Source organism: Morus notabilis, unplaced genomic scaffold (assembly GCF_000414095.1).
Source record: "Morus notabilis unplaced genomic scaffold, ASM41409v2 Scaffold1460, whole genome shotgun sequence".
Taxonomy (NCBI): domain Eukaryota; kingdom Viridiplantae; phylum Streptophyta; class Magnoliopsida; order Rosales; family Moraceae; genus Morus; species Morus notabilis.
Window position 1 is genome coordinate 268631 of NW_010362372.1, and position 13828 is coordinate 282458.

Sequence of the window (13828 nt, forward strand, 5' to 3'; positions counted from 1 at the left end):
TTACTACAGTATTTTCTCTCACAAAAATTTAAATTCTACTTTTTTATTACAGTGTTTTTCTCTCACAAACACAACTCGAATTCTTAACTTGAGTTGTGAAACAAACACTATATAATAAAAACAATAACAATAACCAACAAAAAAAACACACACACACACAATAAATCTCTGCAAAAAGTAGATAAGACAAAGTAAATTTCAACTTCTGAGTTGTTAAAAAAAAAAAAAAAAAAAAAAAAAAAAAAAAAAAAAAAACGAAAGAACCCAACTCCTTTATTTGTTGAATAACCCAAAATTTGTTAATCACCCCTAGTTCAATTCAAACTATTCAAGATTCAAACATGTCTAACCCATGAGCTAATTTTGATACACTTCATACAATCGCCTAAATGCCTCATTCACAACTACAATTGCAAGTTGCATTGCAACTTGTAAATTCCCAACTTCAATAGCCAAAACAAATAGCCAATTGTAATATATATATATATATTTTTTCTATTTTCTTTGATAGAATCCTCTTCCACCTGAAACTTCTGTTGCAATTGTTTTTCGTTTAATGAAGTCTCTCGTTTCTTACAAATAAAGATAAAAAAAAATGCCAAAACGAACAAGACAGTAGCAGTAAATACACTCATTTATCTGATAATGAAATAATAAAAAAGCAATTTCATAAACTCAAAAATTTCGATGTTTACCAAGTCTTCACTGCTTAGCAAAAAGAATATATATACTTATATATATATATATATACAAAAACAAAAATAAGTGAATAGATTCACTTTGCCAACCCCAATTCGCCCATTCATCTCGCAAAGCCATGACCGGCGGCAAAGTCGTCATCGCCTGATAGTCAAATTAGGTTGGAATTTTAAGGAAATAGTTGTAGGTATCGATCAAGAGGGTTCAGATCAATTCTGCGGTGATCACCATTCCATTGTTATAATTTGAATCCATCCATCACTTTAGACAGAAATTGGGAAAGATGTGTAAATGCTCAGAGAGAGGGATAAACATTGTAGCAAAGGATTTGCTTGCAGGTTAGATTTATTTGATATGAAATAAATCCCAATCTATTGGAATTAAGGTTACGTTTATTTTACCGATTTAAGTTATCAGTTTAATGTTTCTACAGTTAAAATTTTTAAAAAAATATTACATCTAACTTTTTCTGCTACAGTTAAAAACTCTCAGAAAATATTGTATCTCAACTCAAAAAACTCCGAACAAAGCCTAAAATCCATACTTATATCATTTCAAAGATGCGAAAGGGGAAGAAATGCACGAAAAGTTTGATTTAATTTTTTATTTTATTCTAAAAAAGATTTAATCAATATATACAAGAGATGGCGGAAATAAATATATATACAACGTCAAGATATGAAGGCATGAAAGAAGAATTTAAAATTTACCTATATAGCAACTCTTACTTAAACTTTCTCTTTTCTTTTCTTTTTTTTTTTTCCTTTTTGTAAAGTGCATGCAAATCGTTAATCAGATTGGTGATTTTGAAATTCAAAAAACTGTTATATATTTGATTAAAAAGATAAGCCTTCAATTATCATTAATCTGATTGTGATAAGCAAAATTCAAAAAAGTACATTTTGCTTAAAAAGCTATGCCAAATTCTTAAGATTATAGATGATGGAACAATAATCTGATTGCGAAACCTTTTTTTTTTTTTTTTCATTTCAAACAAAAATTAATTAGTTTAATCACCCGTCAATCGTCCAATGCTCTTTTGCGTCCCGATGATGAAAAATAATACAATTTGTATCTCAGTTCTGCTAACACAATGAAGTGTCAATTGAATTCTTACTATCATCTTTAAAAAAAAAAAAGAATAGATTAGAAAAGATGGTGGATAATCACAAGATGAATGATGAGGTGTAAATATTTTTATTTTTATAGTAGTTTAATTTCTAAATTTTTTTAAAAAAATTGTCATCAAATTAATGAGAGTTAGTTTAAACAAAGAATTTGCACAAGTTTAAGAAACATTGACGACGAGAAAGATATTCTCAGATATTTTTATTTTTTATTTTTACTGAATATTCGGATAAACATCTTCAATCTTACGTATTTACTCTTATCTGTATTTCGAAAAAAGAAATATTTAAAATCTAGAACTGAGAATATTATCTTGTGCCTGACATATTAAGATTTACATTTAACTTTTTACTAAACTCTAAAAAAGAAAAAAAGTCCCGTTTAGTTCGCTGATTTGAATTTTTAATTTGAGTTGAGATGTGATTTTATATGAGAGCTTTTTACTGTAGCAAAAAAGTTAGATGTGATTGTTTGTGAGAGCTTTTTACTGTAACAAAACTCAAATTCTAAACTCGAATCAGTAAAATGAACGGGGCCGTAAATTCAAATGCTACATCAGTATATATTATTATATACTACATCAGTGGTTATCTTACCGTAAATTCAAATGCTACATCAGTGGTTATCTTAAAGAGGTTTTGAGTGAATGAATGAATTTTGGCTTCCTTTGTATTGATCGTAATGATGAGAATATATACAGTATGAGTACATCACTTAGTTCCACAATATATGTCTACGTGTGGAACAAAGTAACAAAAAGATAAGGATAAATAACAACTAAATGAACGGGGCCGTAAATTCAAATGCTACATCAATATATATTATTATATGCTACATCAGTGGTTATCTTACCGTAAATTCAAATGCTATATCAGTGGTTATCTTAAAGAGGTTTTGAGTGAATGAATGAATTTTGGCTTCCTTTGTATTGATCGTAATGATGAGACTATATACAGTATGAGTACATCACTTAGTTCCACAATATATGTCTACGTGTGGAACAAAGTAACAAAAAGATAAGGATAAATAACAACTACAATATCTAGCAAATTCTAGTAGATTCAGAATACAAGATTTAAAATATAAATTATAAAATTTAAACTTGCTTGTGGTTGGAGAGATTTCTGCTGATAATCTTATCGTAAATTTAAATGCTACATCAATAGTTATCTTATCCTAAATTCAAATGTTATCTTATCGTCTCTAGCACTAGTTAAGTACTTTAACACTATATATATATATATATATATAATGCATATAAAGAACGTCAATAATATATTATTTATTTTGTTGAGAGTTATAAAATGAAGAGGGTTCCGATTTTGTTGGTGATTTTCTCGAGTGCTTCACTAGTGTATAACGTTCATTCTCAAGAGAGTTGTTTTAATTTGTTCATTCATCTTACACCATGTCTTGTTGAGATATCTGGCTTGAATATCGGTTTGAAGGGTCCTATTACCTACTCTTGTTGCTCCACAATTCTCGATGTTGCCGACAATTGTCCTCGCGGATTACAACCTTTCTGGTTAAACAAAGCTGAGGAGAATTGCATTATTACGTATCGGAAAACTCCGCCCCCAACACCACCCTCCAATGATGGTGATATTGGCACAAGTCCACCCTCTAATGGTACGGATAAAGGCAAATCTCCGCCGCCGCCGCCGCCACCACCTCAGAGCAAACAAACACCGCCACCAGTCCCACCCTCAAATTGCTGTAATCAGCAGAACTGTCCCGACCTTAACCGCCTACGGCCGTGCGCCAGCCAAATGTTTGACTACCATAATAATAAAACTCCAATCAGCTCGTCCTGTTGCACCATCATTCTCGACGTCCGAGAGAAATGCAGTCCCCGAGGGTGGACCGACTTTGCCATTGAATGCCAAAACTACTGCTTGAACCACCCGTAATCTCGTTCCTTTTCTTAATGGACGTTTAGTTCATGTATTCAGAATTATTCTCGTTTTACGTGTATTTTTTGAGAGAAAAATATTGTAAATAATCATGAATTATGATTCAGAATCAGGTACGAATACAACAAACAAATCGTTATGTCTTTCTTCTTCTTTTAATTTGTCAATGCTCAATTGACTAATTCTGTCACCTTTAGAGTAGGTTTTTTCTGTTATTTTCTTTTTTGCCGGTTCTTGAATGTTTCATACATGTTAGTAGGTCTAGGTTCTCTTTATTTAACGACCGTCTTAATTTGTTTTCTAGTATTGATGATTTTCTTTTAGAGCAATTTTATGATCTTTTTTTTTTTTTAAAGAAACTTTTTCCTAACCTCTCGCATTATCAATATATCAAATAAAGGTAACTCCTTTTTTCATTATCAATATCAATTTTATTATGGTGGTGTCTGTGTGCTTTAGTATTATTCATACCGATTCAAATTTGTTTAAAAAAATACATCATGCATGCCTATACACCTTATAAAAGAAAAAAAAAAAAAAAAAAAAAAAAAAAAAAAAAAAAAAAAACAACAACAACAACGCGTGCCTATGTAAATTACTTATTAACGATAACGGAAGTTTTTTGCTTGAAATATTACGGTAACGGAAGTTACTACTTTCTTTTTACGTTGATTCTCACCTACAAGAAATGACAGAAATAAATGTATATGCAATGTAAAGATATGAAGATATGAAAGTAGAATTTTAAATTTATCTATAGCAACTCTTTCTTTATTTTTCCCCCCCTTTTTGTAAAGTGCATGCAATTAGTAAAGTATTCATATCAGTAATCAGATTGATAATAATTGAAATTCAAAAAATTGTTATACATTTGATTAAAAGGATAAGCCTTCAATTAATTATCATTAATCTTATTGTGATAATCAAAATTCAAAAAAGTACATTTTGCTTAAAAAGTTATGCCAAATTCGTAAGATTATAGATGTCTATCACAATCAGAAAATAAAAAATAATAAAAAAAAAAGAAATAATCAATCAGATTTTTAGGACATATATGTGAAATTTATGTAAAAAAATATATATGTGAAATTCAGCTAACCGTCCCATATAATAGAAAAACTCAACCTAAATCCACTCAATTAATAATCAGGCTATATATTTGGTTGATATCTTGATCAGATTTGTCGGGTTCGGATTATAAAGAATTGGATTGAGTGGGCTAATTGGTTTGTGGGTTGTGAAGTTTTTTGTTCACTCCTATTATTAAACCGTCATTAGTCTGGCTTTTAGTTTTATAGTTTTCTTCGCAAAGGTTTTATTTTACTTTCAACAAGTTAATAGCAGAAGGAAAAAAAATTTCTTCAATTAATGACTAAAATATATATATATATATGTATATATATTTTGAGAGTTTTAACTTGTTTTTCTTCTTCAACGTTTCTTGATCTTTTATTCTACGTTTGTTTCTTGTATTTGTCTTTGATTTTGAATCATGATTCATGGTTCTCTATAGTATTTTTTTCTCACAAAAAACACACATAAAACGAGAATAATTCTGAATCATGGTTCTAAATCCATAAATCAAACGTCAATGTCATACCAAGAAATGAGTTGATTGTGTGGGGTCTCATCAGAATATGTTATTGTTATGTTTTATAAAATATTTTTGCATAAATTCCCAAAAGTTGGTTCTATTTGATCTGGCAATTCAGCCTCTGGTATTTAACATAGTTGCATTGAAACCTTTATTTATTTTTTATATTTTTTATATTTTATTTTAATATTATTATTATTTTGGCTGAGTTGCATTGAAACCATTTACAACACTTAGCTGTGAGAAACAAAAAGCTCAAACTGATCAGTTTTAAGAGGGGATTCAAATGGCCATACAAGGCCTCAAATATTGTATTTGTCCAAACAATTTAACCACGTGTTTGATTACATCCTTGAAGATTCCATCTTTAGTTTTTTTTTCTTTAAAAAAACAAAATTATAAATATCCAATCCTGGTCTTGATTCATCAAACAGCCGAGCTGCACTTTGAACAGTTGTAGGAAGCTCGAGTAGCCCAAAACTAGCCAAACTACGAGAGTAGCGATTTTGGTCCCTCTATTTCACAGCAAAACATGACTAGGTCTATTGTACATGCAGCCAAAAGGGCATCATACTGAGAATTTCTAAGCCATTCTGGTCCTACCAAGTATCTGTTTAGCTCCGGCAACTTCTGAGTGCTATCCCAACAGAGCTAATATTTTTCTCTTGTTCCGATCTCATTCCTCGGTTAATTTTGTTAGGGTTTCTTAACATCCTTAGAGATTAGTAGTGGGTTATGAATTGACAGTTCAAACAAAATTCAGTCCGCACATGTCGTTGATTTAAAAGTACGCGGTATCGCTTACTCATACAGCATGCTTCTGACAGCAATCCAACAATCTAGCAACATTTGCAGCATTTTCCTCCTCGGCGCCATCATTTGAGGAAGTCCACTGATTTATGATAGTGATTATCCTTCTAAGCTGTTTCATAGTTAAGGGCACAAAAGCTATTTAATGCAATGAAAATTAAAACCCTGCCAACCACTTTTTCGTAAGCTTACTATGAACAACATCATAGCAATGGTATTGCATATTTAACGAACTCAAGGATACAGCTGTTGTTCTAGCCTTTGATTTTAAGCCGTCTAATTGATGGTCAAGAAGATCATCTTCAATCAGCTCAGATTTGCTTGCTAGGACAGAAACATATTGATGCAGACTTGTTGGACTCATCTCATTTTCGCGAACTTGAAACAGTAACCTTGCGATGATGTTCCAAACTGCACCTCGTGCTTCTAAATCGTCCGAAGCAAAAGGAAAAATATCAAGCAGACCCTGTAAGAAAGTCAAATCTGGATGCGCCGCCCAAAATGTCACTTGTTAGTTCTTTGGTAATAAGAGATTGATAAATGACCCAATCTAAAGTAAGCAGAAGAAAACAAAACTAACCTACCATTCGACATCTCTGAATCTAAATCAGCTACATCAGACATAATATTCGCAATTAAAACTGCAGCAGTGACACAAGAGTTCGCAATCTGCAAGCAAAAACAATACCGTAAGTGTGATTGATCAAAATAGCACATCATAAATAGATTAGTAGCAGACTAGAGGAAATTAAGGACAGGACAACTAATTTCAAAAACTTTGTATCCAGTAACTACTTTAGACTGTTGAGAATCAAAGAAGAATATTAACTTTCTATAACAACAACATGAAAGAGCACCACCACTAACAATTTCATGAACAAGAGCTGAGCAAAAGTACCGGAAAGTGTAAGTGTGTAACCACATTTTCTAGTGATCAGTGATCTAGAGTGTACCTCAGCTTTGTCCGGGAATTTGACTAGCGCACAAACCAGATAAAAAAGCTCTTTGTTTGAAGAGATCTCCTGAGAAGGACCATCTATAATAGAAATTGCTTCAATTGCACGGAGAAGTACGTCAAGAATTGACAGCCTGCATAAAAGTAATAATAAACAAGGAAAACAACAGGTTACTGAATATACAAAAGATAAAATAGAGTAGCAAAGACTTTAGCATCTCTACTCTGCGCAGAAAAGAGAAACCAAACACACCAAACTCAAATTCCTATTTATAGCTTTTCAAGCACACCTTTCAGTTACCCTTTCGTTCGTCAGAACACTGATCTCACAAGCCAAGAGACTGGTCAAAAGACTTGGTAAACCCATCTTCATTAAAAGTGGAATCAGAATATGCACAACTTCCTGCGAACTTTCACTGATGGCCAATAATAGTTCGATGCTCTGTTCCCAAAACAGAAAGCTTCATTAGGCATTAGTAAAATGAACAACTAATTAGCATTTACACATTCCATTTCGTATAATAAAAAATCTGATGTGTCTGTATTAGAGTAGAGTTGACTTGCTGAGAAAGTAGTGATGTTGACTGTATACTAATTACCAAACAATCCATAGCAATTTAGCCATCAGCAGCGATGGCATATCCATTCCACAATCCAACCTCAAACACAAGTTAGCATTTGAACAAATGTTTAACAAGCCCCAAGATGTTAAGCACAAACTTCAAATTTCTTAAAAAAGAAAAGGAGAGAAATACCGCACCAAACTTATCATAATACCCAAGATATTCCAGCATCTTTGACGCTTCTTTCATCCTATTCTAATTAACCAACCAGCCCTATGACAAACTGCGGACATGGATTTGCGTTCTACAAACTTCGTCAGCTATACATTAGTGAGTAGAAAAACTGTGGAAACATCATAACAAACTAAAAGGATCTCACCGTTTACATGAGCGATTGTAAGCACATAAATTAAAATTTTATATCCGCATAAGCAAAAACTGCATAAATGGAATTTGATACCTTTTCTATAAGTTGTCGATTTAGGGTATTTTCAGCAATCCATAAAATACGGCACAGAATGCGCTCAGATTGTAGCGCCGCAGCCCACGCAATACTCTCACTACTTCGAACGCCCAAACATAACACACTGTCGAGAGTTTTAAACGCAACGGGTGTATAAAGCATGTAAGTAGCAAAGCATACGATGTTCTAAGCAATAAAATACATAGATGATAAAGCCCAACAATATAAATAGCATCAGCCTAGGTTCTAAGCATACAATCTTCCGGTAAAAATAACAAATATGAAGTATGTCCTGAATTTCTGCAAGTTATTGGTTATGAGATTTACAAAGAAAGACTGATATGATCAAGCACAAAAAAAAAAAAAAAAAGGAACACTTAATGAGAAAAAAGAAACGAACAATTGAAAAGTTACATATTCACACTGTAGTCACAAACAGTCTAACTACAACATAATTTCGTCACATATTGAGATGGTACACTTTAAGTCAAAACATCAAAATTAATGAAGAAAAGAAGCAATTTATAAAGGACAGCTAGATATCAATTTACCGGAACACTTCACAAAGGCATTGTGCATCATCTATGAATAATTGATTCACAATCAGTTCAATCAATCCGCTTGTAGAGACTATATGTTTCATGGGAACTTCATGGCAAGCCAGGTTTCCAATAATTCCAATGTTAACCTCCTGGAGCAACAAAAGACAAATTATAGCTAGAGGCGCAAAATCATTAATTGCATTTAGTTACTGGTGCATCCACATTTTCTAAATAACAACATAGAAAATAACACAAGGGAAAATAAACAAAAAATAGGGTGTAAATTTTGATTCAATATCCAAGAGGATCTTTGCAATAGAAGCAAATTTGCTTACAGTAGCCCGCACAGATTGCTGAAGCATAAGATTTGCTGAAAGCACTTCAAGCAGGAGGTTTTCCACCTGCACAATGTTAAATCTGAATCAGTACACCTTATGCTACAAATAACATTGGAGAAGTTTGACGAATTTTGACATCATTACATATCTGAGCAAGTTACAATTATACTCTGAAAATTTTCATTCAGTTAAGAGAGCCCTTGTGTTAGATATTGTTTCTAAATAGTAGCTTGATTGATGTTAATGGATTTTTTCTCGCACTCTATAAGAAAAAGGCAACAAGAGAGGAGCGCATTTCAACAAGGAAAACGTAGAATCCATATGTAAGAACATAAAACAAAACTATTATCATTTTAAAATAAGATAAATAAACTAAAAAAGAAAAATCTGTATACCATCAGCTCTGCATGAGTTTTACTAGCAGCCAGATCCCACAAAACGCAACCATTCTCTTCCCAGGCTTCTTCTCTCACCGACATATCATGACCAGGTTGCTCAACTCCCTCACAATATGTTTCATCATTCACTCTTTCTCCATGAGCAAGTTCATGAGAATCTTCGACAAGGTCCATGCTCTCCGATACATTTTCCGACAAATGCGTTACTCCGTCTCTAGATATAGAAGCCACACTCTCTCCAGAGTTTTTAGTTTGTAGCTCTTGCTCACCAGTCAAATTGGTCGGTAACAGTTTCCGGATCAGAGAGATGACATAACTAGGATCCACGGTCGTTGAGATGTCGAATAGCTGAAAGAACATGACAGGTTACAGAAGAATCAACAATTCAACCATATAAAGACATGTGTCACTTTTTAGATAACTTTTCACACCCCTTTCTTAAATTTTATACAGGTGAATGCACAAAATTGTAAGTCCTTGTATTCTTTGTTACTCCAGTAAACACGAATGCACGAATCTGAAAAATCAAATGATGAAAATATTTAATTGACACAATTCTTTTGCTCTTAATGTTTAAAAAAATAAATTAGCTAGTTAAAAATTTGTTGTATTTGTATCAACAACGAGTCGTACCATTTCCTTTCCCTGCCTCTAGGCGAGGTGTATGAGGAGGATACGTACTATCCTCACCTCACTGACTAAACCAGTAAATATTTTCTCATTCTTTTTCTTTTTTTTTTTCCCCTTTTGGTGTTCTCTCTCACTATTCCAATATTGGGTTCCACTTTTTCAACTAGACCAAATGCTGAAAATAAGTAAAATTCAAAACGTTAAGAACCCATAAAGACTACCCAAAGTAAGACAAAGACTGAGGTTTTGTATGGAAATGCAGGGTTGTAATTGCTAATTGGAACTCATGTTTTTCTCTTTTTTGTTTTCTTTTTGGTTTTCGACCAAATGCTGAAACTAAGTGAAAAATTCAAAATTCTAAAAACCCAGAAAGAGCTTAGCTGTATAACACAGAATAAACCATGGACAAATTAGAGAAAAAGAAAAACACCCCATGAAATGAAATGAAAAGAGAGGAGTTGGCGGTTGATTGTTTGCTTGTTACCTCGTCGGAAGGAGCAGAAGGGTGATGAAAGGGGCCGTCCTTAAACTCAAATTGCCCTTCTTGCTCTTCTACGTCTTCTTCTTCTTCTTCCAGAGTGGTCGGTACCTGGTTGAGTGCCATATCTTGCCTACGGTTTCCCCTCCCCACTGCTCCCTTTCTAAACGGATTTTTTAAGTCAATAGGCCCCAATGTACACCCATTTAATTCGTAGACCCGTTATAAATAGAATTTTCATTTTCATTTTTTTATTCTTGGGATAAGAGTAAATGATCAAAATATCCTTAAAAATTATGCCCGATCAGATCTTTCTTACTGGAAAGACCGGTTGGCAATTTTCTTACAGGGCACACCAGTAAGAACTTTCTGACCGGACTCAGGTTTCTTACCGCTCCCACCAGCCAGAACGGAAAGAAATGACAGACGTGAGTTTCTTCAATTTTGCAGATTACTCAACTCTGAAGAGGTCATGAAATAGCATGATTCTTGTTGGTTTTTCAAATAAAATACCAAACCACGATTACCTGGCATTCAAACAATGAATTAAGCATAAAAAATACAAGATTTGAGAGAATAATGCTCGGACTGTTAATCACCATGGATGCCGGCGATTGTCGACGTCGGTAGGGGCATTCTCCGGCGGTGAAAGGCGGCGCCGCCGGTGAACTTTGGCCGGCAACGTTTCCTCATGACTGCCCAGCGAAGGAGGGGATTTAGCTCCTCCTCCTTTTCAAACGTTTTTTCTTTTAATTTGAGAGAAAAGGAGAAGGGCATTTAGGGAATACATATTTTTTCATTTAATGAAAGGCCTACTCATTGAAACTTTCTATTTTGGAGCCTACTCATTAAACACATTACACATTTTAAGCCTATTTTTCAAAAGGACCCTTTCTAAACCTTCTTCTCCCACTTCTTTTTCCTTTTACTTTACGGTTTATTCTTAAAATAAAAATAAGGATTACTGGTTTTGTTATGAGACATTCAATTCGTGGATTAGAATCATGTGATTAAAATTATTTTTAATTTATGTGTATTTTTTATGAGAGAAAATACTATAACGAATCATTAACTATGATTCAAATCATGGTTTGAATCATCCAACCAAATCTAATATCTTTTTACTGTAACAAAACTTAAATTAGTAAAATGAACGGAACCTTTATGTTAAAGTTTTTAAATATAACAAAAAAAAAATTAGATGTAACATTTTTATGAGAATTTTTAACTATAACAAAATTAGAAGTGTAAACTCAAACGGATAATAAGACTTTTAAAATTTAATCATATGTATTTATAATAATTAAATTTTTATTTAACAATCACATTACATACACAAGGTATTTCTTATGGTAAAAAAAGCTTCAAATTAATATGGGTTTTAAAATAAATAAGAGAGAAGTAAAGAAATAACATTTTATAAAAAACTAACTATTTCCCTAGTTATGATACAATAGAAACCTGGTTGTGTAAAAAAAAATAAAAATTAGTTGATTAATTTGTTAAAATTAAAAGTTTAAAAGAGTCAAAAGTTTTTTTTATGGGATTGTCATGTGTCAATTTTTTCATTTAGCTCTTTTTTCTCTTCTTTTTCTTTTTTATTTTTATTTTCTATGAATTTTTTTATATTTTAATTTTGTTATTTAAAAAAAATATGTTATTTGTCACTTCATTCTTATGAGAATAATTTTTCGCATGTGTTATTATTTTATTTGTAATTAGTTAAAATAATTTTCTTTGAATGTGTCTTTACTTAATTTTTTTGCCAATTATTATTTTTATACATATTTTTTAAATAAATATAAATAAATTTTTTATTTTTAAATAAATAATAAACTCTTAGGGCATGTTCTTTTAGAGTGTAACTTGAGTGTAGTTTTTGAGTTGAATTTGAGTTATAACTTGAGTTGAAGTTAGGGTTGTTCTTTTGTCTAAAAAACTCAAAAAAAGACAACTCGAATTTCAATTTTATTCAAGTTCATGTTCTTTTAAGTTCCAACTTTATTCAAGTTCAAAAACTACACTCAAGTTACACTTCAAAAGAACAACCATGTTGTAACTTGAATAAAGTTGAGTAAAATTGAATAAAATTAGAACTTAAAAGAACGTAAATTTGAATAAAATTATAACTTGAGTTTAAATTTTTTTTAAATTTTATTGTAAAAAAACAACCCCTTAATATTTTAAACACAACAATACGTTACAAAACTAGTAAAACTAAAAAACAAACAAAAAGCTTCCAAAATCCATTGAGTGGTAGTACTAGCCACTAGGTACAGCTTGCCTTAATGTAAAAATATATATATATATAATTAATGGATTATAAATTTTTGGAACATTTGTCCCATTTCAAAAAAAAAAATTTTTGAATAAATAAATGGGCCTTGTCTAGTGAGATAATTAATGGATTATAAATTTTTGGAACATTTGTCCCATTTCAAAAAAAAAAAATTTTGAATAAATAAATGGGCCTTGTCTAGTGAGACTTTGGTGCATAGGTGTCAAATGGGCCGAGCCGTCCATGGACGGCCCGGCCCAGCCCGTAATAGTACATGATTCGGCACGGCCCAGTTCGTTACTGTTACGGGCCGGGCCGGCACGGCACGTGTAATGGACTAGGGCTGGGCTTCAACTTCTCAGCCCGCGGCCTAAGCACGTGGAGGCCCGCGGCCCGGCCCTTATTCGGCCCGGCCCAAGCCTGTGAAAACGGCCCACGAAAAGCCCATTTCATTTGGTCCAGTGGACCCTTCGCAGGCCCAACGTTCGGCACGTGACGGGCCTCCCGTTTGGCCTGTGCGTCCAGTTTGGCCCTGATGGGCCAAACGGGAGGCCCGTCACGTGCCGCACGTTGGGCCCGTGAGGGCCCAACGGAAAAAAACCAAATTTTCACCCAAAAATCCCCTATAAATACCCCTTAATTCCACCATAAATCCCACACAACAATTCACTCTCATCTTCTCATCTCACTCTCATTCTATCTCTCAACTTCTCTCTTTGATTTTGATTCTAAGCTTTTTTCTCGTGTTCATTCATTTTCTAGCTCTTTCATTTACAAAGTTCAATCAAGTTCTATCAATTTCCAGAAACTTCCTGAGCTTCATGAGGAGACATTTTTTGAGGAAGAAATGATGCCTTCCAACCCCACCCCCACTGAACCAGAAAATGCTCCGGTGGATAATGCTTCAGTATACAACGAAGAAGCTAGAGAACACAGCAGAGAAAAAAGACCGTTCATCTGGATAGACATTGAGGAAAAAATTTCCCTGATTTCACTGCTCTTCCTGACCGCGAACTTCTCCGGCATGGCAGCATTTCAC

The 13828-nt window shown here is 33.0% G+C and overlaps 1 protein-coding gene across 1 annotated transcript; it reads right to left on the reverse strand.

Annotated features, from left to right (window-relative positions):
• Positions 1-5733: 5733 nt before the first annotated feature.
• On the reverse strand, positions 5734-10691 carry LOC21397245. Its single transcript, XM_010101858.2, has 10 exons — positions 10518-10691; positions 9401-9751; positions 9003-9068; positions 8677-8816; positions 8123-8249; positions 7390-7541; positions 7098-7233; positions 6729-6813; positions 6389-6627; positions 5734-6256 (listed from the first exon to the last, which is right to left on the reverse strand). The coding sequence occupies exons 1-10, from the start codon at positions 10635-10637 to the stop codon at positions 6140-6142; spliced, it is 1533 nt and encodes a 510-aa protein (XP_010100160.1). The 5' UTR covers positions 10638-10691; the 3' UTR covers positions 5734-6139.
• Between the last annotated feature and the right edge of the window lie 3137 nt (positions 10692-13828).

Coding starts and splice junctions, on each gene's coding strand:
- LOC21397245 (XM_010101858.2), bottom strand. CDS start 10,637: ATGGCACTCAACCAGGTACCGACCACTCTGGAAGAAGAAGAAGAAGAC. Junction 6,814..7,097: donor AATTCCCGGACAAAGCTGAG/GTACACTCTAGA, acceptor TTTTGCTTGCAG/ATTGCGAACTCTTGTGTCAC. Junction 6,257..6,388: donor CAAAGGCTAGAACAACAGCT/GTATCCTTGAGT, acceptor ACTATGAAACAG/CTTAGAAGGATAATCACTAT.